General features: G+C 31.4%; 1 protein-coding gene across 1 annotated transcript in view; it reads left to right on the top strand.

Annotated features, from left to right (window-relative positions):
- The window catches only part of LOC126834503 (protein bric-a-brac 1-like), a 40,231-nt gene extending 20,477 nt beyond the window's left edge, over nt 1–19,754 (top strand). The window contains exons 2-6 of the mRNA XM_050566465.1: nt 7,523–7,580; nt 13,980–14,246; nt 15,682–15,830; nt 18,606–18,881; nt 19,402–19,754. Coding sequence (XP_050422422.1) covers nt 7,523–7,580; nt 13,980–14,246; nt 15,682–15,830; nt 18,606–18,881; nt 19,402–19,608 — 957 coding nt within the window. The 3' untranslated portion in view covers nt 19,609–19,754. The remainder of the gene's footprint in view (nt 1–7,522; nt 7,581–13,979; nt 14,247–15,681; nt 15,831–18,605; nt 18,882–19,401) is intronic.
- Nucleotides 19,755–22,461: the final 2,707 nt, after the last annotated feature.

Genomic DNA, 22,461 nt, shown 5'->3' with positions numbered 1-22,461 from the left:
ACATTTTTTTTTTTTTTTGATCCGTGCCAAATAAATCCAACGACGTTTTTTTACGGTATATACAACACCTATTGGTTTATATTTTAAACAGGTATACCGCAGCCGCTGTAGTTGTACTCGCGTATTGACGAAAGCAGTAGGCAAAGAGTGATACGACGAGGCGGGGGGCGGGGTGACATTTACAACGGGGTAAAATAACACGTTTGTAGAATATGATGGCCCTGATTTCTCGTGACACGATGATCTTGGTCAATATTGTTAATTATCATTATGTATCAGCCCTCCTTGGGCCCGGGGTCCGTAAACCCGTGGTAGAATTTAGCGATAATAGCCGTTGTGCATTTTCATTCATTCCCCGAATGCGGTCTTCGTAATGCGTCGTATACGTTATTATACTTTTATATAATCGACGGCGGCGGAAAGTTCTCGTTAAAGTCCCCACGGATTTTATGCATTAAAAGTACGAACCGTCGTTACAAGCCGCAAAACAAATATTAATATTAATCGTGCAAAATAAACGGACTGCAGTGCTCGAGTTTACGGACAGAGCCTGTTCGACCTTCCGGGAATTCATCCTTATTCCTTTGTGCCGGACGCCAACAACCCCTTTTGATTAAAACGCGCCATCAATTAAGTGCTCGAATTTTTGACTCGACGACGCTTATAAACGTTAAACGTCTTTCGTACACCTTCGCGAACACCACTTACCCTTTTCGATTTTCATCCCGACGTCGAGAGTAGTCTGTTTTTAATTTGGTTTGTTCCTTTCTTGCTCGAAATGCAAGTTGATTTCTCCTTAGCCTGTGCAATCCACTCGAGCCTCCCCCCCCCCACCACCCCGAAATTGCTTTTTATCCACCCGCCCACCGCCTACCACCTACCCGCTGCACAGTAAACAGAAAGTGTTATTGAGGGATGGCCGTGGTGTTGATGAGATTCCAGATTTTCTAATTATACTTCCTTATTGTTCCAGAGAAACCTTATTTTGAAAAAGCACGTTTTCATTTAAATGCAATTGCTATTGCGAAAAAGACAGTGTAATCGTAACACTGTAAACAGATAGCCCGGTGGAAATCCGGGAAAGGGTTTTTTTTGACACATTTAACTTGTGTCAACGATAAAAAAATATTTCTCGTTTAAATCGTTTAATCGTAAAACCTATACGTTTCGGTTTCGGGTTAATTGCCGTACTGTGTGCTTATAAACGTTTTTATTTAGAAAAAAAAATTATTTCATTTACAAAGTATATATAGCGTCCTGCAATTGTACACGAAACAACCGAGGTAAATGCGCTTTTGGTGTACATATTTTAAAATATATATATATGTAATGCGCAAATGAAAAAAACAAATAAGAATACATGAACATATTTTTATTTGTGACAAAAATACGCTCTATATGATCTCGTATTATACAAATATAAAAAAGTTTATTTAACTATAATTTTTTTTGTTTAAAAATGTAGAAAAAAATTTTTTTTGACATTATTTAGTGACAATATGTTATTTTCGTTTTGACTTGAACGGTATACATTTAAAAACAATGCAGTGACGGTGACTTTTATAAAAACAGTATGACGTCAACTCTAGTTGACCCCCCAATAAAATTGTTATTAACAATTAATTTTTAATTATATTGAACATTCGAACAAATCCCTAGTTAAATTGTGTTCGTTAAACGCAATACTATGTTGCTCTTTATTCGAGTTTACTCCGCAATAGACGTTTTACCGAAAATTTATTGTTATATTTTTAATTCATTAGAAGTTGGCGTTTTATTGATTTGCCAGGAAAACAAATTAAACAAGAACGAACATATTTTATTTAAACGACTACAATTTAACTGCTTGTGTCTGTACGACATCATACCGGTAATAAATTTCGTGTTGCGATTCATCACCAGTTATGTAAAAAAATATGTAAAAAATTAAAAAAAAAACACTACTTACAAATCTTTAATGTTTTATATTTTTGTTATGCGTTCATAAAGACGGAGTTTTATTGTTGCCAGTATTGCATCAGCAAGAGGAAAATATTATTATTAGATATTATAAAACGCTTAGGGACGATCCGCCTGAATTCGTATAAACTTGTTTTATTTTACATACGTACACAACTTTGCCGGTCGTTATACCTCATAATAATATATTATTAGATATTATTGTAAATCTACATTTAATTTTCATCGCAATCGCTTTTCTCTCCCGTCTCCGACAAGTATAATTTCCCCTCGACGACGGTAATATAATATAATATGACCCCCGCTATACCTCGTTTTCGTACAATATATATTAATATAATATATTATATTTTACTGGCGAACGCATTTACAACTAGAATATATATATATATATATACACATACACACGTTATACCTATGCATGTGTGTGTGTGTGTACATATAATGTAAAAAAGAAACTTAATTGATATTATATGACCCCTTTGGCATTGTTTTATCGGAACAGATGTTTTTTTTTTTCGAATAATATAAAAGTGACAAATGAAAAAACATCAAAATAATATACCAAAGCAGATGTTGTTCTCCTTCGTCCTATATATTTATGTACATGTATATAATACAGTATTATTTTTAGACACGAATATAAAACCTATAACGCACACACATTACTAATTACTCATAGTTTCCAATCGACTAGAACCCTTAGTATAACGTGCATTTATATATATATATATATATAAATTCACGAAAATAATACATATTATCATCCGTTACTGTAAATCGTAATTGTTATGTACAGATAGGACGTGGTTCTATTCCAGAGTGTGTGTGTGTGTGTGCACTGTATAATTTATATTATTATTGTATGTGTACGTATAACTATATATATATATATATATACGTCGCCGAGGGGGTATAATCACAGCAAGGTAATCATTTAGTATAATAAAAGAAAAATAACGAATTATATGTATATATTTTTTACCCATTGCTATTCACATTAAAATGTATCGAAACAACAAAAATATGATATAAAATAGGTCTAAGAGGCATGTACCTACATATTAATGGTATAGGGATTATTGTTATTATTGCATATCCGAGTAGAGATCACGATGGCGCGTGCGTTATGTTTTCTACTGGAGAAAAATACAGATTCTTTTATAATATTATACTCGATTCTGCACGGCGGCGGCTATTGTTCGAGTATATTACATTATCGCATACTGCAAAAAAAAGTAAAAACTGTTAATATTATTCAAATATAGTAAACACTTAACATGTTTTTAAAATATTTTAAACTGGTTATGGTCAAAATACATTTTTTTGAAACATTTTCACGTTTAAATACTAATCCCATTCTTTTCTGTCGCGAGTTTTTCCGGTTATGTCACGTTAGTAAATGGTAAATTCTAGATAATGTAATTAAAAAAATATAATCAACAATGATGATGACGCTGATATTTTGATAGCGTTTTACTACCACGAAAAAATTATACGCCAGGAGACGAAATTTCATATCATTCATTACCTCGTGTACTAATGTAATAAACCCTTTCACAGGCTCGTCTATGTAGAGTAACGTGTAAGAGATAAGTGTTATCTCCCCGGATCGCCGTGTATCTACCCGTGTTTAAATAATAATATTAATATTTATTTTATTCCTGTTGTGCACACACACACATACCACGGGTAAACATATCCATTAGACCGTCAGCGCTAACCAGTTCCCAGGTGGGCCCCAAAAAAATAAAATAAAAAACCGACACCGCCACAAAAATTATAATCGCTAGGTGTATTATTATAATACCGTGTGTGTGTGTGTGTGTGTATATATTTTATTATATTATATATTATTATTATTATTATTATTATATATCTTGTGTATACCTACGTACTATACATCATTTCTTTCTCCACAAACACCGTCGTCGGATATTATTAGGTTTTCCGCCGAGAACTCTTCTTCCGTCCTTTTCTAGAATAATAATAAAAAAAGACACACCAACCATTCTCTCTCTATATATATATATAATATTATATATAATAATTACATTAATGCAGTCCCCACCGCCGCCGCCTTTGGTGTATTACGAGAGTCTCGTGATTATATATTATACACACGAATATATAGTTAAATATTATTATTATAGCCTCTACTCTCCTCACCAGAAGTATCCGGAGTCTTTCTATTATATATTATTGTTATTATTATTACTTTACAGCTATATATATATTATATAGTAAAGAGGGTTACCTAATGTAATGTATAAATATATATATATATATATGTATAATATATACCCAGACATCAGAGACTTATTTTATTAATGTATATTGCAGTAGAGTTGCTTTGGGGTACAGTCGGAATAATAATAATAATAATAATAACCCATAACCGTAATAATAATAATAATAATAATGGCTGCTAGGGGGTCTCTCTTCTGGTATAAACCTAACAGCGTACAATGATAATAACGAGAATGCGCCTTATATTATATAGTGTAAGTCTGTGTGTGTGTGTGTGTGTGTACGCGCGCGCGCAATAATAATAATAATAAAAATGTATTATTCAGCATAACACTATAATATTATTATATTTATACAATATAAACCAATACACCGTACTATTGTATTCCCAGTGCATGAACATATATATATATATATATAATGTACTATATATGTACGTATGTAATGGTTGTGTGAAACAAAATGTGTGTGCATGTTCGTTCCCCTCTTGTCCCCCTCCCTTATTTTTGTCTCTCCATCGATCCTCTCCGTTTTTTTATTTTTTCCACCGTTAGTACTAAAAAAAAAAAAAAAATTGTTCACATAATATAATATTTTTAAAAATGTAACCCGCGCGATCTCGTCGTGTACGCGCCGTTATCGTTAATTTTAATATTATATTTTACGATTACTATTATTATAATATACTGTTGCAAGCGGTTTCCCGACCTGTATACATGCGCATGACATACAACATTAAAATGTACATAAAAAATATATTTGTTTTTATTCGACGACTCTCCTCCCCGTCTGGCCCTGTTTGTATGCGTTTTATACGACACGGCAGAGCTACCCCGTCGATGGCCGTCACTGTACGGTTAGTTAGGAAAACAAATCGACGGCTATCATATTGTAACGGAGAGAAAACTATGGTCGTACCGTTCTGGATAGGCAAATCGATTTATACAAATAAATAAACGTAATTTAGTTAATACGAAACCCGGAAAGGATCGTTTTTACGGCGGTTGATCAATTTTGACTTGACTCAATCTATCCTGATGTGCATGTGACCGACATCTCTCGATCCCTCGGCCAAGTTAAACAGTAGACGGTTTGCATATTGTAAGGTTAGGTAAGGATAGATAACATTATAATAATTAAGGTGTATTGACTATATTATAATATTGACTAGGTAGTATTTTTCCACCGATGGTTCCTATACATGGGCAGATTATATTATTATATAAACACATAATATATTGTGTACACTGTACGTACACACTGCACTTTGTTGTCTTGTGTATAATTGAAACTCTTAGAAATAATAATAATAATAATAATAATAATAATAATACTATGAAGAAAGGCACACGGGGAAGCCTTATAAGGTCTGGTATACCGATGTTTTTTAGCCTCGCGCTTTATATCGCGTACACATACGCATTATGTATACGATAGAACTATTTTATATTAATAATAATAACAACATTGTATAAATATTGTGTCGTGTAATAATTATTATTGTCGTGTGTACACGTTAAACTACCGCGACGAATGGCCTATATTTATCATTAAAAAAAAATAATCATAGGCGTATTTAGCAAAAACGCCATCGGCTTTAGCGTTTGACCGTTGAATTGAGTATAGACCATATATATTTTAAAAAATGTTTAAAACAGTTATTTTGGACGTCTACTGGAATTGTCTTGTGAACTTACGATTGCTCAAAGAAAATACATTTTTGACCACCTCGACAATACTTGTATTGGATATATCTTGGAATGTATTGCTGAATGTACAACATAATATCGGCAAAGAAAACCGTTGCTCCTATCCTAAAGTTTTTCCCGTATGTCTCATTATTTAACTGTCCGTGGCGTGCCTTCGTTGTTGGTATTTTCAATGTGTGTGTGTGAGTACGTAAAAAAGGTCACCGGTTGTCCCCGACCCAGGACCTCATACAAATATATTAAAATATAAATTATAAATATCGTGACCCTATGAATATTCCGGTGACTTAATAAGACACATGACCCCAGACAAATGATTAAATAAAAAAAAATCCCACCCTAAAAATAAAATTGATTAAACATTATACCGGCTATTAAAAGTATACAAATAAATAAAATCAAAAACGATGAGTCACTGACTCGGCGCTGTATGTATAATACACCCGTATAATAATAAAAATAATAATACCTGTCGCCTGTAAGGGCGAACGAGATTAGGGAAGTAGTAGTCTAGGGTGAACTATTAAAAATATTGTCAGGTACAGAGTCTATTTTTCTTTTGTTAAATAAAATTGCAATAGAAATAAAATAATTTTTATTTTTGTATTATTCTTTTGTTAGCCGTAAAAACGCATTTTATTTTTTAAGTGATGATAATCAACCGAAAAAAATGTACCCACATAATCTTCTGGATCTGCATGCACCTAAGCGTTTCCTTATCTATTTGAAACCAGTAGGTACTTGATAGAAGAAAGTATTTTTTCATCACTTTTTTATCATTTTCAGAGTTAGGCACAAACATGAAATAAGTTTTCAATTTTATTACATTATCTGTAAGTACACTTTTAGTGGGTGATTTATTCCAAGTAAAATATTATCGTCAAGTTTTTTTACAAGTTTTAGATAAATTTCGAATTTAGATAATTAAATACATTTATAATATAACTCTTCACAATATCTATTATAGTTGTTATGAAAGAGGAAAGTTTCACGGGCACTTTTAATGCGAATTGCTTGTATACAGTTTTTTATATTTTCCTAAACAATTTTAGCGTTGGGGATTAGGACACATCGTGGACGTCGTCCACGATTAATCGATTTGGCTTGTATAAATATTTATTTATGTCTTTTTGTCGCAATGTATATAATATTATGATAATGATAAAACGCCCCACCGGACCTTTTTCGGCGATCGCTTATAATATAATACATGTTTTGTTACTATAAGACAGCAATTTCATTACCTCTCTGACAGTATACTTCCTTGTACAAAAAACACCGGACAAAACTAAAAAAGGGAACTATAATAATTGTATATCAACTCTCAAAAAAATAACATCCTTCTATTTTTTAGTTGTAATGTGTAGGTAATGTCGTATGATATACTTATAATAACAAATGTAGATAATTATAAAATATTTTTAGGGGTAACCTATAAAAGATAAAGGGCACGATATATTATAGAGTTTTAGATTAGTCTCCATTCCAGATGGCAATCACTGTTTCGTAACCATTGGACTTAGCATATAAATCTCTGTTGCAAAATATAATTTTCAACCCTTATAGAAAATATGTCTAATTTATTGTCATTTTTATGATTTCAGGCTAAAATGTTTGAGAGTTCTCAAGCTTGGCTGGCATCCACCTCTTCACCCATGACCTGTAAGTCAACAAACTATAATTTTATCACATTTTATCTCTAAATACCATTTGCTTCGATATTTTACAATAACTTTTTGTCTTTGTTATTCGACGTATCTGTTATTATTATTTTAAGTGTAATTGTTTAATACCGGTTAACATACATTCGCAGTCAGATATGGACACGCTCCGTTTGGTATAATATTATGCGAATTTATTATAGTTTAAATGGTTTTTCGTTCATACCCAGACACACGTAAGTATGTGTTCATCATATTATCATACTTGTACCGGATGGTCCACAAACTCTTCTCGAACCAGTTCAGTTTACTCTGGCCAATGATTTTCAATTTTTATACAAGTTTTTTGTTTTTTGTTTTAACAAGAAAGTACATTATCTGTCATTGTTATGTAATACGTTTAAACGGATTTTTTGCGTTTTATATATTTTAATTATTTGATATTTTTATCAATTCAATGATTTTTTTTGCAGTAGCATTGTTAACGAAAACAAGGAATGTATAATATTTGTATTTAAATAAATAAACTCATTCATCGAGTCGATAATTTGATGGCATAGCGCACAGATGTCACAGAAATGCATTAAAAAAAAAAACACATCAAATGTATAATATTATATTGTTTAGAAGCAAACAATTTAGTCTTTAATTTTCAATATTCCTACACTTTGCTTAAGAATATCGTAATGTATCTTATTGATGTTAATTACATTAATTCAATATTTCAATAAAGTGCGTTTATCTCACTTGTAGTACTGCGCCATCGCAATCGAGTCTTAAGCAGTTATTTTCTTATTGTACCATCTTAGCTGCATCTCGTTCCTTTTAGTTAGTGTTTTATAGTTTTTAAACAAAAATTTTAATATTTTCAGATTTGCTTACATTTTGATTTTGTTGGGGAAATTAAATATTATCCAAACATATAATAATTATTTTTAAAACATCAATAATATTATTTTTTAATTACTGTGGCCTTTGGGGGCGTACATACATTTTTTATTATCTAAAAACAGATATTTTTTTATCTAAAACCAGAGATTGGGGAACGAGCGATTTGAAATTTGCATCAGGTTGGCTTAAACGTGTTGTTGTACTACCATTATATTTTTTTTTGGAGATAATTGTTAATTAGGCAAGTGATAATAATGGTTGTTCGGTTTTTTTCTTATTAGCTGTTTTATCCTACCTCCTACGCTGCGAGTCTGTGTAATTTTTGTCATCGACGGTAAATCGTTATTTTTAGGGGTAAAAATATAATGTTATAAACGAAGGTCTTTTTTGTTGTTGTTTTATTTGAAGGATTCGGTTAGACCGTTTTTACTCTGAAAAAATTAAAAGGTCGTTTACTTCCTTCTCTCTTCCTACTACACCCCCGTTGACCTCTTATCGAGTTAAGGCTATTTAAAACACCCTCTTTGGTGTAAACTTTTGTTAATTTCATCCATCAAAATTAAAACAAAACAAAAACGTTATTCTTCCGAAATATAATTTATATCGTCTCATTTTTTTTTCATCTATATATATATTTATATTAATATCTTAAAAATATATTTTTAATTAAAAAATAACTCGCCGTTGTTAGTATTTTTTCTTTATGGAACACTAACAACAAAATATTATGTGCAATTTTTATTGTTATCGCGTCCAAGTTAATACATTTTTATACAGACTTTTTTTTTATTAAATATGTATAAATTTATGATCCTAATTAATGATAGGTTTAAACCATAATACCATAATATGTACCACGGTCCACGACACTCGGGTCAACTAACAGACAATTTATTACATTAGTCAGCATAGAGAATAAAATAAGCTTTACAAAACTTTGTTCTAATGATGAAATTTTGTCAACGATCGTGGAAAACTCAACACTATACACACCGACCTTGCTACTTTAGTCTGGGATGAATCGAAATTTATCCATTGTAATCTTAAATTTTGTTCATCCATATCCATTTGTATAAGTCTCTCGATATTCACACCGTCAGACCGTGAACGTTTGTTTGACTTTTTCAATTCTCGTTTTACCTGATAGGAAAATGCGCTCGAGTATTGCGTTTCCTCGTCACTTAACATTAAAAGTAATATTACCGAGTTTGTGATACTATTTCACACGTTTTAAACATTTTTTTTTTTGTAATACAATTAAATATTTCTCTGTGGAGTAATTTGATCTTTTGTATTATATATACAACGTTTATATATATTTTGTTTTATTGGCGACATAATTATTTATGTTATGTTTTCTCATTACGTTGGTAATGTCTAAGTAGAGTTAGTTTATGGTTTTTTTTTTCTATATTACTAAAAAATTATACTGAATGCTCGTTAATTATATACGTGTTTTTGCTTATGCTGTTATTTGGTTTTCTCTTTAGATTTTGTAATAATATTAATTATTAATGTTAAATTTATGACGATCTACTGCCGCACTTCCACCGTGTGTCAATTCGGTCATTATTGTGATATTAATTTGACTTTTTAGTAAAATTATTATGTTCAAACTATGACGTGTATTTGAATCATGTTGTATCTGGATGGTGCAGCCAATTTACCTGTATGTCGTTTTTAATACTACAACGTGAACTCCAATGCCAATATTGGCAATCGATTTTTGTCTAGGTAATTACGAAAATGTCTTGTATTAAAAATTGTAGGCAAAGGTGGAATTTGACTTGTCTCGGCTTCGCCAAAATTTGTAAAATATAATTCATAACGTGGCCAATCAGTAATTAAGCTTGTTCTAATTCCCTGACTTGTAAAGAGCCAGGCTAGGTTAGGTTTTTTCAATATTCCATGTTACTATTCCAATTAGCAATGTAATGATTTTTGCACCACTAACCTGTGCTGAAGTGTTATAATATGATCAAAGTGAATTTGTACAATACAATATATTATACAGTATGTATACATATTAATAAACATAGAAATGTTGTATTATTGATTATCTTAAATTTCCCAAACTCTGGAAGAAGCTATCTTGTGTTTTAACTTCGGTGCGACTATGAATTTCTTTTTGATTATTCAATCTTTTTTTGTTTATTCTTTTCGGTTAATTCACATTTTACAAATCGTTATGGCTAGAGTGGTCCTGGTCAACATACTCGTTACACCAACATACAACTTACATTACTAATGTAAGGTATCTTTAATAATACAAACCCATCTATGATTGTGTGCGTATGTAAATATTAAAATATTGTTGTTTAATTCACAACCCATGGGAAACGATACAGCCAGCCAGTCCGTTATGTCTCCCCCTTTTTACATGATTTTATTTATTTGCATACTATATAGTATATATTTATACATAGGACATAAGTACATGTGTGCTGTCAGTACACTTTTCTATGTGTGTGTGGCGTTATTTTTTATTATTTTCATTTGCATTATTATTATTGCGTAACGAGGTTGAAAAGTTAATGAGTTTGTAATGTGTAATGATAGGAAATCGAACGGTATATTAATAATATTGTGTTGTAGGTCTGCGGCAGTACAATTAATATCATATCCCGGCCTATGGTGTTCACTGTTCACATATGAAATAGACCTAAGAGAGAAATCGATAGATCATTCATTATATTATAATAAACACATAGATATATATCGTATCTAACGTAGGCGCGATTGATTACATGAAAATTATGCTTTGCATATAATGTATATCTCATTGTACAGTTTAAATAAATACTTATCTATGCATAATATCTGATTATTTACAAAACGAATCCAATGTCGGGGTTTAACGAGGGAAGAAAATATCATCGACCGATTTTGTAGTCATAGTAAAACCTTTAAATAATAATTAAACGGGATTTAAGTTAGGGAGCGACTTTTGTGAGTCGCCAAAATAGGGTACTAAACACTTGACTGATACTAAAAAAACCGCGGTCCGATTTAAATAGAAGAAGTATAATTGAAAAATGTTACCTTTATATTTTTATAATTACCTTCTTAAATATTTTTGGCCTCTTTCAAAGGGGTTTTCCTCACTTAAGACAGACCCCAGATGAGGAATATCTATTTTCATTGTTGTTATTTTATAAAATATTTGTTAAAAACAAACTCCAAGTATACCTATAATTTATCATTAAATCTACCTTGACACAGGCTTTTTTTACATTTAATTAATAGTTAATTCTTAATCATTTAATTCTTCTGTTATCTTTATCCATTCATACACATCTTCGTATCGTGTTTTTCGGGTTGTATAATTGAAACTTAATATTATTAAAAAATCCTCAAAAAGGCCTCATTATTATTAAAAAATCCTCAAAAAAAAGAAGTTGTTAAAATGGCTTTAAACATAAAAAAATTACTAAAATTAAAAAAATATATATATATTTAAGTATACTAGTAACAGCTTTATGTTATTAAATTATGTTTTCATTAGTTATTTTATGAACAAAACCCGCAGTACCTCCCAAGATTATTTTATTTCTTAAGTGTTATGGCCTAAAACAAGAAAATTGTATAAAATGCACTTAAATAATGTTCCTAAAAATCACCGTAGATCCCAATTTATTGAAAAATGCAAACTAAATAATGTACAGTTAAATTTTACGTTGCCTAAATCGAGCCGCAGTAAAACCAACAATTGTATATAACATTAATAAATGAAAAAAATTGCAAATGCCCTGATTATAAGTTTAGTCTCTACCTATACAAATTTCATCTATTTAAGAACTTTTTCACCGAGTGAATCGTGCTAATGTTTTTTTTTACAAAATCAATAGGGCAATATCGTTTTAATGTGTTAGTACTGACAATTTTTAGATTATGTAAAGCTTTAATTTTTGAGCTCAGAGTTACTATAACTAATATATTATTTATACACTGGATAATAATAATGTTGTGAATAATACGTTATTAGTCGAGCAACCACCCTGTATAATGCGTATACACACATTATAGACACGGTGTCGAGGACGGTATTACTCGTGTATAGTGTGTGTACAATGTGTTTGCACACACACACACATACATTGATCAACGGCAAAGGCATATTATTATTATAACGACAATGATGTATATATTATTATTATTATTATTATTATTATTATAATATACGGCGGTGGCGACTTGTGATGGATTTACATAAAACAATTTACATAGTACATAATTTTACCGTACAATAGTTAAATGCCCTGTTTTATTATACAAAATGCTAATGAATTGGACGTACAAACACACATGTGTATAATATATTATTTATATATACATATATCTATAACTACATGGGTCATTACGTCTCACGCACTGGCGCATGATATACCGCGTATGACGGTTTTGCCGCTAGTGTTATTATAGATACTTAGTATTGTTAGTATATATTTAGTTTTACTTTAAATGTAGGTACACACTAAAAAGTACTACCGAGTCGGTAATAAGTCTGGATGCCGCAATACCGTAATAACTAATAATAACATTTTATTACCTAATATAGTAGTCTATATGACTTTGACTGTACAATGTATTACTACATAGATTTTGTTTGTTTTAAGATATGTTTTATTCGTAAAAAAAAAATGTCGACGTGTATACTTATAAGTTATAAGAGCACAAAACGTATGACGTTGATTTGGTATTTTCCCGCTGGGGATTTTGATTATTTTGATTATAATTATTACTAAAATAATTTATCAGTGGCACAGAGTCTCGTATTTTAAGTGAAACATACGACTGGTGTCCATAAAGTATTTGACCCATCCTGAGTTAGCCTCACTGATTATCAGTGCTATTTTTTTTCTGCGTCTGTAATTTTCATTTTTCAGTTATCGAGGTAGAAGAAATCTGTGTAAACAGATTTAAAGGTGACCGAGCAAGAGAAGTGGGTAAATAAAAGTATTGTTATGACTAAAGACATAGATGATAGATATGATATGGCGTACATTTTTTGTATGTGACAAGGTAAAGAAGAATATATTTATTTTTATTTTATCTTGGCCATCGAAGATGACTTTTTCACAAGACGTTTCCTGTTATAATAACAGATCCAATTACAGCAGTAGTATGTGACGTACACTGTATTAGGACGTCGCTCAGATCAAAACATTTTTGGATACTATATTCGTTTATTGATGACCGGTCCTTCGCGAGTACCTTAACCGAACTTTGTCTTACGAGCGATTGCTCCAGGTAAGGTACGCTGGAGTCATCCGGAGTAAACGATTAATGGAGTTGGGTCAAGCCAAACTTTGGTCCGCGGTTTTGAATGAACGATGGCTACGATAGTTTTGCTAGGTCTATACTCGCTGCGGATAACTTAAGTGTCGTGTAATTTCTGATAAATACTAGTGTTATTTACGAGCCGGACAACTACGGTGTTCGTCGGTGTGATAGGTAATTGATGTATTTTTTGAATTGTCTAAATATTTTGTCCAAACTTGTTTTACAGCCGACAGTTATCAGTATCAGCTACAGTCGATGTGGCAAAAATGCTGGAACACCAACCAGAGTCTAGTGCACAACCTGCGGTTCAGAGAACGCGGTCCGCTCAAGTCGTGGCGACCCGAGACAATGGCCGAAGCTATACTGTCTGTGCTCAAGGAAGGCCTATCTCTGTCCCAAGCCGCCCGCAAGTACGACATACCTTATCCCACGTTCGTGTTGTACGCCAACCGAGTTCACAACCTACTGGGACCGTCGGCCGACGGAGGTGCAGGTAAGAACACCGAATTTAACTGGGACTTCACGACGAGTCTTACATAACAATATATGGCGTTGTACGATTTTCCGCATTGTCGATTTATAATTACTATTTTATCATTGCCGTCTGCCCGTCGGTAGTTATGACAATGGCCGAGGGCTCTCGCTTATCGCAAAACGATTAAATTAATATAAATATATTAGTATTCGATATTCATGCATCGAGACAAATTGATATTGAAAAATATTTCCTCGAAAAACACAATATTATAATTACGCGTTTCAGACATCGTTAACTATGTATAATTATGTATTATATTATTCTTATTATTATTTGAATCATAGTTGAGGCCGTGAGTGCGAAAGTGGCCTAACCCATAAATTAAAAATAACTTTAAATACAATTAATTATTTGTTATATTTTTTTAAATTAGCAAATTTTGTAAATTAATAAAATACAATTTTTTTTAATTATTTTTAATTTATTAAGTTGGTTAATCGTGTTAAATAATTCATTTTAATTTATGGATTAGGCCACTTTTGCACTCAAAGCCTCAATTAATATTGTCTTCTCCTTCCCCTGTCACTCAGTGCGTGGACATGGTGTAAGTTAACAACTATAATTGTATAAACGCATCGACATTGTAATTACTTTTTATTAATATAGGATTAAAGCCTAAAAAATACGAATTTCTTTAATATTTATAATAAATACGCCAAATCCCGAAAAAAATTGTGAAGCTAGGATCAACCTTTAGGTCTATCAAGTCCCTGAACTGTCTCTCTACTAGACAGACAATAGTTTTTTGTTAAACATATTCTAAACGGCCTATGCAGAACAATATGAATAAATATGCTTTCTCGTAAATGTCCATATTTTGTAAAACTACACATAATAAAATTATAATTGCTTACATGTTCACGGGTCGTGAACCTAACAAATAAATTATCTATTTTTATTCGTTTTTTATAAAAAATAATTTGCGTGAAAGTCCTTTAAATAATCATTTAAAATATATTATTTTTACAATTGGCGTCTTAACAAAAAAAATATCCGGCAGAGATCGTTAAAAATGTGTTTTGTGTTTACTCTTGCATTTTATTTACTGCCAACGGTTTAATATGAACCCATCGCGCGCATCTCTACCAAAAAGTAAATAAAAATAAACTTATAAAGAAAAATCGATTGGATCCCGTGAAATTTATCGAATTCGTACGCGTTATTTTTTACTAAGGATTTTGGTAATAAAACAAATTATTAAGTGTATTACAGAATGAGTACAAGATTTAAATTTAAACTCGCGTTTTTCACAATAAAGATTCTACTGTGTACAAGCCGATTTCCAAAGGGTTTTACTAGATATTATAATTTCTACGTACAAATCCAAATACCGTGTAAAATATCCAACTCAAGTTTGCTCTTACCTTTTTGTTAATTATTATTATTTCAGACCTGAGGCCCAAAGGCCGGGGACGTCCTCAACGAATACTGTTGGGCTTTTGGCCCGAAGATCACATTCAAAACGTCATCAGAACCGTGGTGTTCAGAGACGCGCAAAACATCAAAGAAGAAGCGTTACACTTATACCCTAGACTACCGGTGAGAAACAAACACATTGTAGTTATTCACTAACGGGAAGGTCACGCAAAATATCACCAGCCCATTTTACATAACCGATAGTGTTAAAAATCCTGCTAGGTTTTGGTTCTGTTGTAAAAATTTAAAAAAAAACTCAACGGAAGCGTAGTAATCATTACCACCGAGTGTCGGGGTTTGGTTGGGTTAACTTTCAAGTTTTATTAGATCCAACTTCGAGTCAACCAAAACAATCACAGCGCAAAACCTCATGAACATGGTATTTAACTATGTTAAACGTTTAATCTGTGCGAAGTGAATTTACACGATACGGGAACCGTGCCATTAAACGCTGAATTTTATTTTTAAGGATTTTTATAACGAGGGGTTCACCTTGGGTACCGTCATATCTGATCAGGGTTCTGTCCAGGACCTGACTATGCTGGTGTGGTCCAGCGGGGATGGTAACATATAAAGCATAATATATAGCTAGATGTGACGGTTCGGGATCTGGTTGGACCATATGCGTGTATTGAGTTTCGTCACGGGCGGTAAATAAAATAATAATTATTAACGTTGCCAATAGCGTAATATACATATGTAATTGTAGTACTTGCAAAATTACTGTTATTATTATCGAACCAAGGACATTGTCGGCACGTAGGTATAATATGACGTTTGGAGCAACGTACAATAATAATTGTATTAAATAATAGAATACCGTGTGCGCGTCAAGTTTTTATCGTCAAACATTCGAACGTCGACAATTTAAAGACAAATTAATTATTTACTTCGTATCCGCCAACTTTTCATCGATATTATCCAAACAGTTTTTGCTAAATTCGATTTGCCCGTCCAAAACCAAGACACTTATTTATTACCACTTTACTCAATGTATGGAACTCGTATTGCCTATAGTCGGCAGCTTATGAAAATGTCGTCTTCTAGTAAGAGACTGCCATTTTGTGTACAGTTATTATTTTTTTTGTTTTTTTGATAATAGATTTTTGAAAAATCTTTTAGCTACATTCAATTATAATTGTAGTTACCGCCATTCCACATGTGCTCTGATCGGCTCCACCGATTCCACATTACTATTATTAACCCATGCTCGGTATTAAAGTAGTCCGTCAAAATGTTTGCGTGTATTTTTATTGTTATTCGTTTTTACGCTTAACGGATGCTGTTTGAACTTTTAATATTATTTTATTTTTGAATTACATAAACAATTCACGTTTTGTTTTAAATTACACACATGGCGGCGGGTCGCCGAATTAGTTTTCTAAAATAAAACTTTTACTATCTTTTCCTTTTATGTACTTTCATTTATTTCCCCATTCAAGTCGGCGTGAGGAGCGTTCATTTTTTTTTTTAGTTTCCAAAAAATTGTTTCAATAAAATATTACATTATATTATTATTTTTTATTAATTATCGCTGTCCTTCGTTTAATGTCCTCTATTAAACATTTCAATTTTAATAAAAAATATTATTATATATATATATATATATATATTATATATATTTATCTGTAAACCTATTATTTAATTCTGAATAATCGGTATACCTATTATTTTTCTTCCAAGGTTAGACTTGTGAGTTGTCTACATAATAACAAACCTTCAATTACAAAATAAAAATAATATATTTTATTTTAATATATTATAATCTCTAGCAAGAAATGTTTTTTTATTTAGATGCTCGTCTTCCTCTTAAATATTTTTTTGGGCGTGTAATGTTTATATTATTATATTGTACTCGGATAATGATGATGTAGCATAAGTGTTTTTGTTGTTCCAGTCGAGTATTTATATGTTTCGATGCCGGTAAACGGTCTTAAGGTGAAATACTATTGGCTCGAAAGATTACATAATACATCAAAGAAAAATTAAATAAAAAGTAAATTACACAAAATAATTTTTTAAAAATGTAGACAAGGTAATTTTTTTATGCGCGTTGCCGGTTCGACTAGGTTATTATTTTTGGACGGTAAGTGGAACTGAGTTTTGGGTGCTAAATCTTTAATTTATGGTCGACGTACTCTAAACCCCGTCTGACTTAGGCGTTTGATATTAGAATTGACGAAAGTACAAAATTAAAAACAGAAGAAAAACTAAATAAAAAAAAACCCTTGTTGTACGTCATGTAATATTATTGTTTAGGTGCCCTGACCACCAAACATTTTAAGGTTTTATGTCCTCTACGGTTAAATAAGATAATTTTAATGGTTAATGGAAAAAACAATGAAATACGTTGAATAGACGATATCTAATTTAAAAAAATTAGTACCAACAAAGTTTCCTAATTGCTTATACCGAGCTTCTTAATTAATCCAAGATTATGGCAAATGTTACGTCCTTCTCTAATTAATAACATATACATGTTATTAATTAACAAATAAAAGCTTAAAAAAAGATTTCTATATTTATAAATACTATATTATTTCTATTATAGCTGAAGTTGAAATTTTAATCATAAATATATTTATACTTGAATTAAATTGCTATCTTCAAATGGGAAGAATTGTATTGGTAATTAATAATATAATGATTTATGTTTTAAATTTAAAACACAATGATCGATTGCACATGATTCATGCTCATAATTAATTAAGTTTAATCGACGAAGTTACCCCCCCCCCCCCAATTAATAAATGGGTGAACCTTTCAAATGGATTTTTTTTTATTTTCAAAATTCTTTTGTTTGCTCGTAAGTCGAGCGCAACCAGGACTTTAGCATTGTGTTTTTTCCCTAAACGAGTTATAGCTGATAACATGATTTTTTTTTTTTTTGTTTCGCAGTGTTTGCCCGACCCAATATCAGGCGGTCATTACGGTAACAACTCGCTGCCGTCGGGCGAAGGGCCCGTGTCGCCCAACTCCGCTGCCGCCGCCGTTGTGGCCGTTGCCCAGGGCATCCGGCAGCAGATGATGGCCGCGGCCGGCCACAACATCTCACCGTCGTCGGGCGTGGACGCGTTCGCCCTGTTGGCCTCGTCACACCTGCCCAGTCCAGCCGACATGTCACCCAACTCGACACCTCCGGACTCGCCACTGGTGTCCAACAACAACGTGGAGGTAAATAATATATATATATATATTGCCAATATGGCGCTTTAGGAGTCAAATTGGGTGTTATGTACCAAGTACGACGGTTACATATTTGGTTAGAACTTGGATCACATAAATGCAGAAGAGATTTGATTAAGTTAATCGGGTATAGAAACGGGACGAAGTCACTGGGTACACGTACAGACCGAAGAAAAGTAGTCGATAACGTGGCGTTAACGACCAACGGTGGTTTAGAAAGGAATAGAACCCAGTGTGTGGGGGATGAGGCGAATTATGTGTAGAACGGTCACTGTATAACAAGGCTATTTTAGGCCCATCGCTCCTTTACGCAGTTTCCAAAAATGTTAGGTTGTGTGTACTGTTTTTTTAACGATTGCGCAGTTTACTTTTACCCATTGTGATCTCAAGTGCATACTTATCTATGCTATTATCCGTCTTAGTTATACCGTGCACCGTAATATTATGATTTCGATTTCTGACTTCGGTCACACTAACCGAACGTATGTGATTTGTCTGGTCCCCGTAGGTTAGTCTGAGCGGTTACAAGAGGTCCATCGACGGTCATCACCACAACCACAACCACCACCATCACCACCACTCGAACCAGGATAGCGTTTTCGTGGAGGACATCGACGAGTTGGTTAAGAACAGTCACTGCTCCGGTGGCTCGTCCATGAACAACACTATCGACCAGCAGCCTTTGCCGTTGGTCATCGAACAGAGGACTGATTAAAAAAAAAAAAAATAAACATTGTTTGTAAAAAGAGCCGACTGATTATAATAAACACTATCAATATCTATATCTGAAACACGCAGACCCACATAAATAAATGTATATAAATATAAAAATATTACACAAAAAAAAAAAAACGAACAAAATATCCTGAATAACCGTCGTTGTACGACTAATACCAGTAGTGTTAAAAAATTATTTTGTTATCATCATTTTTTCTTAAAACATATATTATATAATAATATACACCAACGTGTTATATAAACTTAACATTTTCTAGTTGTTATTATTATTATTATTATTATTGTTATTGTTATCCGATCCAGTTCTAGTATTTATCATATTTTTTTTTCTAGACTTATTATGTATTATTTTTTTTTTTTTTTTTGACAATAACAATAACAATAATATTAATAATAATAACAACGACAACAATATTAACTACCGATATTATATTATAGCCAAGCGTATTATTAAAACAACACACATACACGTGTTATTATACTCGGAACCTATTTCTGACTCATTCTTTATCCACACAAATCTATTATTGTTTACAAATATAAATATATTTGTATAGCAACGGTTAAAACACAAAAAAAATTGTTAATAATAGCGATATTTTGTAAAAAAAAAAAGTTTTCTTTTAACAAATATATATATAATATATTTATATTATCTAAATACGTTCGACATAAATAATATATCTTATACATTATAATACTATGAATAATAAATGTGTACAATGTGTAACCGACTAAAATTATAGTTTCTTTTTTAAATATTTATATATGTATATATACATATACACACATTTACAATTACTATTATTTACGGCTTTGTAATGGCGATATAATATGAACGTCAATGTTGATACCTAAAATAATATATATATATATGCTATATACACGTAGTACATATGATTATGTGGGCATGTATTTATAAATGTACCTAATGGATGTCTATTGTTTGATATGTGTCAATACTATATTATAAATGTCTGTCGGACAATAAAATGTGTTATTTATCGGTTAGATTGTAAAAAAATAAAAATAAAATAAAAATGGTAAAACATCAATATAACATTGATAATATGTTTAAATTATATATAATATAGATATTTATATATTAAATGATGTGACGTACAGTCGCGGCGAGTATGATTGTTTGATATTAATATAATATTACATAAGAGTAGGTAGAACGAATACATAAAAATAATTTTAAATAAATATTTATTAAGGCAATATATTATAATAATATTACATTGGTTACCTGTTCCTAGCACGTAAAAATAATTTGTAAAATATAATTTATGTTGTTTGAAAAAAATTGTATGAATTCTCGATGGGCTAGGCCGATAAATAATAATAAGAAAAAAAAACGGATGTTTTTTTTTTTTTTTTAATTTTTACTTAGTTTTTTAGGTTAATTAATTTTTCACATAATATAACGTCTATGTACGGACTAAGGTTGTTGTATGCATATTATTATTAAATTAAATTTGTTTATACGCGAAGAAAATAATATTGTACTTGTATTTTAAATGTTGAACGGAATACCGAAAAATAATTCAAATACTGTGTACTACTATTATTACTTCTATACTATATAATTATATACCGACTATTCTCATAAATATTCTGTGTATATTTATTATAATTAGGTATGAAAGCGATTAAATTTCTTATTGTTTGTATATTTTTAAATTTAAAAAAAAAGTCAAATAAAATAAACCTTGCTACTTTATTACACCGCTGTTGTTTTAAGGTATACGTTTTTACCACTCGGTATTAGGTAATCGGTGCAAAGAAATAATAATTATTTACAGGGTACAACAAGCTAACATACATAAAATAGCTGCCCCTACCTATTGTGATGCATCAGTGTACTACTATCTCAAACCCAACATTGACCTCAATCGCGTATCCGGGAAATAATATCTAAAATTTTGATTTATTCTGGGCCGGCGGAGGTCGGTGGTTAGTAAAATATATACTTACTCTTTTGTTTCAATAAAAATTCTAACTTTCAAACGACCAAATATTATTAATTATTAATACGATTAATAATAATAATTTCAAAATAACGAACCGACAACTGAAAATTCGAAAATGTCATTGGCTTAAGGTCACCGGGGTCTTTTTTTGCATTGCGTTCGAGTTATAATTATTTTTCGAATATGTATGTAGTACAGAGACGTCTTAAAACAGAAATTGTTTTATTTCGTTAATTGACCGAGGTCAAAGAGTGTCCGAGAATGTATTCAATCCAGGTTAGGTTAGGCTCGCGGGATAACATTAAAATTACTAAAAATAATGCGTCAACTACAATTAATGATAATACGATCAAGAGAAATAAAATGTTTGCAACACACGGTGTACTTAAGCGGATATTTTATTTGTAATTTGTACGCGCAAGCGGCCTATTAAATCATAATAATAATAATAATTGTTGGCCTAAAAAAAAAAAAGAAACAAAAAAAAAAAAAAAAAATATTCGCAAATCGCATATTATTATACAGATTAAAAAAACGCCGCACTGTATAATAATATTTATTATTATTAAAATGAGCGACAGATATTATAATACGATGTATCAACAAATGTGTAATACTTAAAAATAACCACACGACGATGACCCGGCAAATTATATTATATAATAATTATCATTATGGAAAACTTAGAATAGCTATTTAAATACACGGTAATAATTGTTTTGGCATTGAACGGACGTTTTTAAACTGTAACCGCGGTCGTCCATTACCTGCAATTATCCATTAATTTACATCGACCTTTGGTATAATCAAACAGTACAGGACCAAAGACTTAATAAGACCACCCAGTTATACCA

Source organism: Adelges cooleyi, unplaced genomic scaffold (genome assembly GCF_023614345.1).
Source record: "Adelges cooleyi isolate 19-005CV unplaced genomic scaffold, UGA_ACOO_1.1 ACOO_flye_CR_arks_rails_tigmint_CR_PRNA_21, whole genome shotgun sequence".
NCBI classification, from domain to species: Eukaryota; Metazoa; Arthropoda; class Insecta; order Hemiptera; family Adelgidae; genus Adelges; species Adelges cooleyi.
The sequence above is the reverse complement of the archived record's forward strand: the minus strand, read 5'-3'. Positions and strand labels throughout refer to the sequence as shown.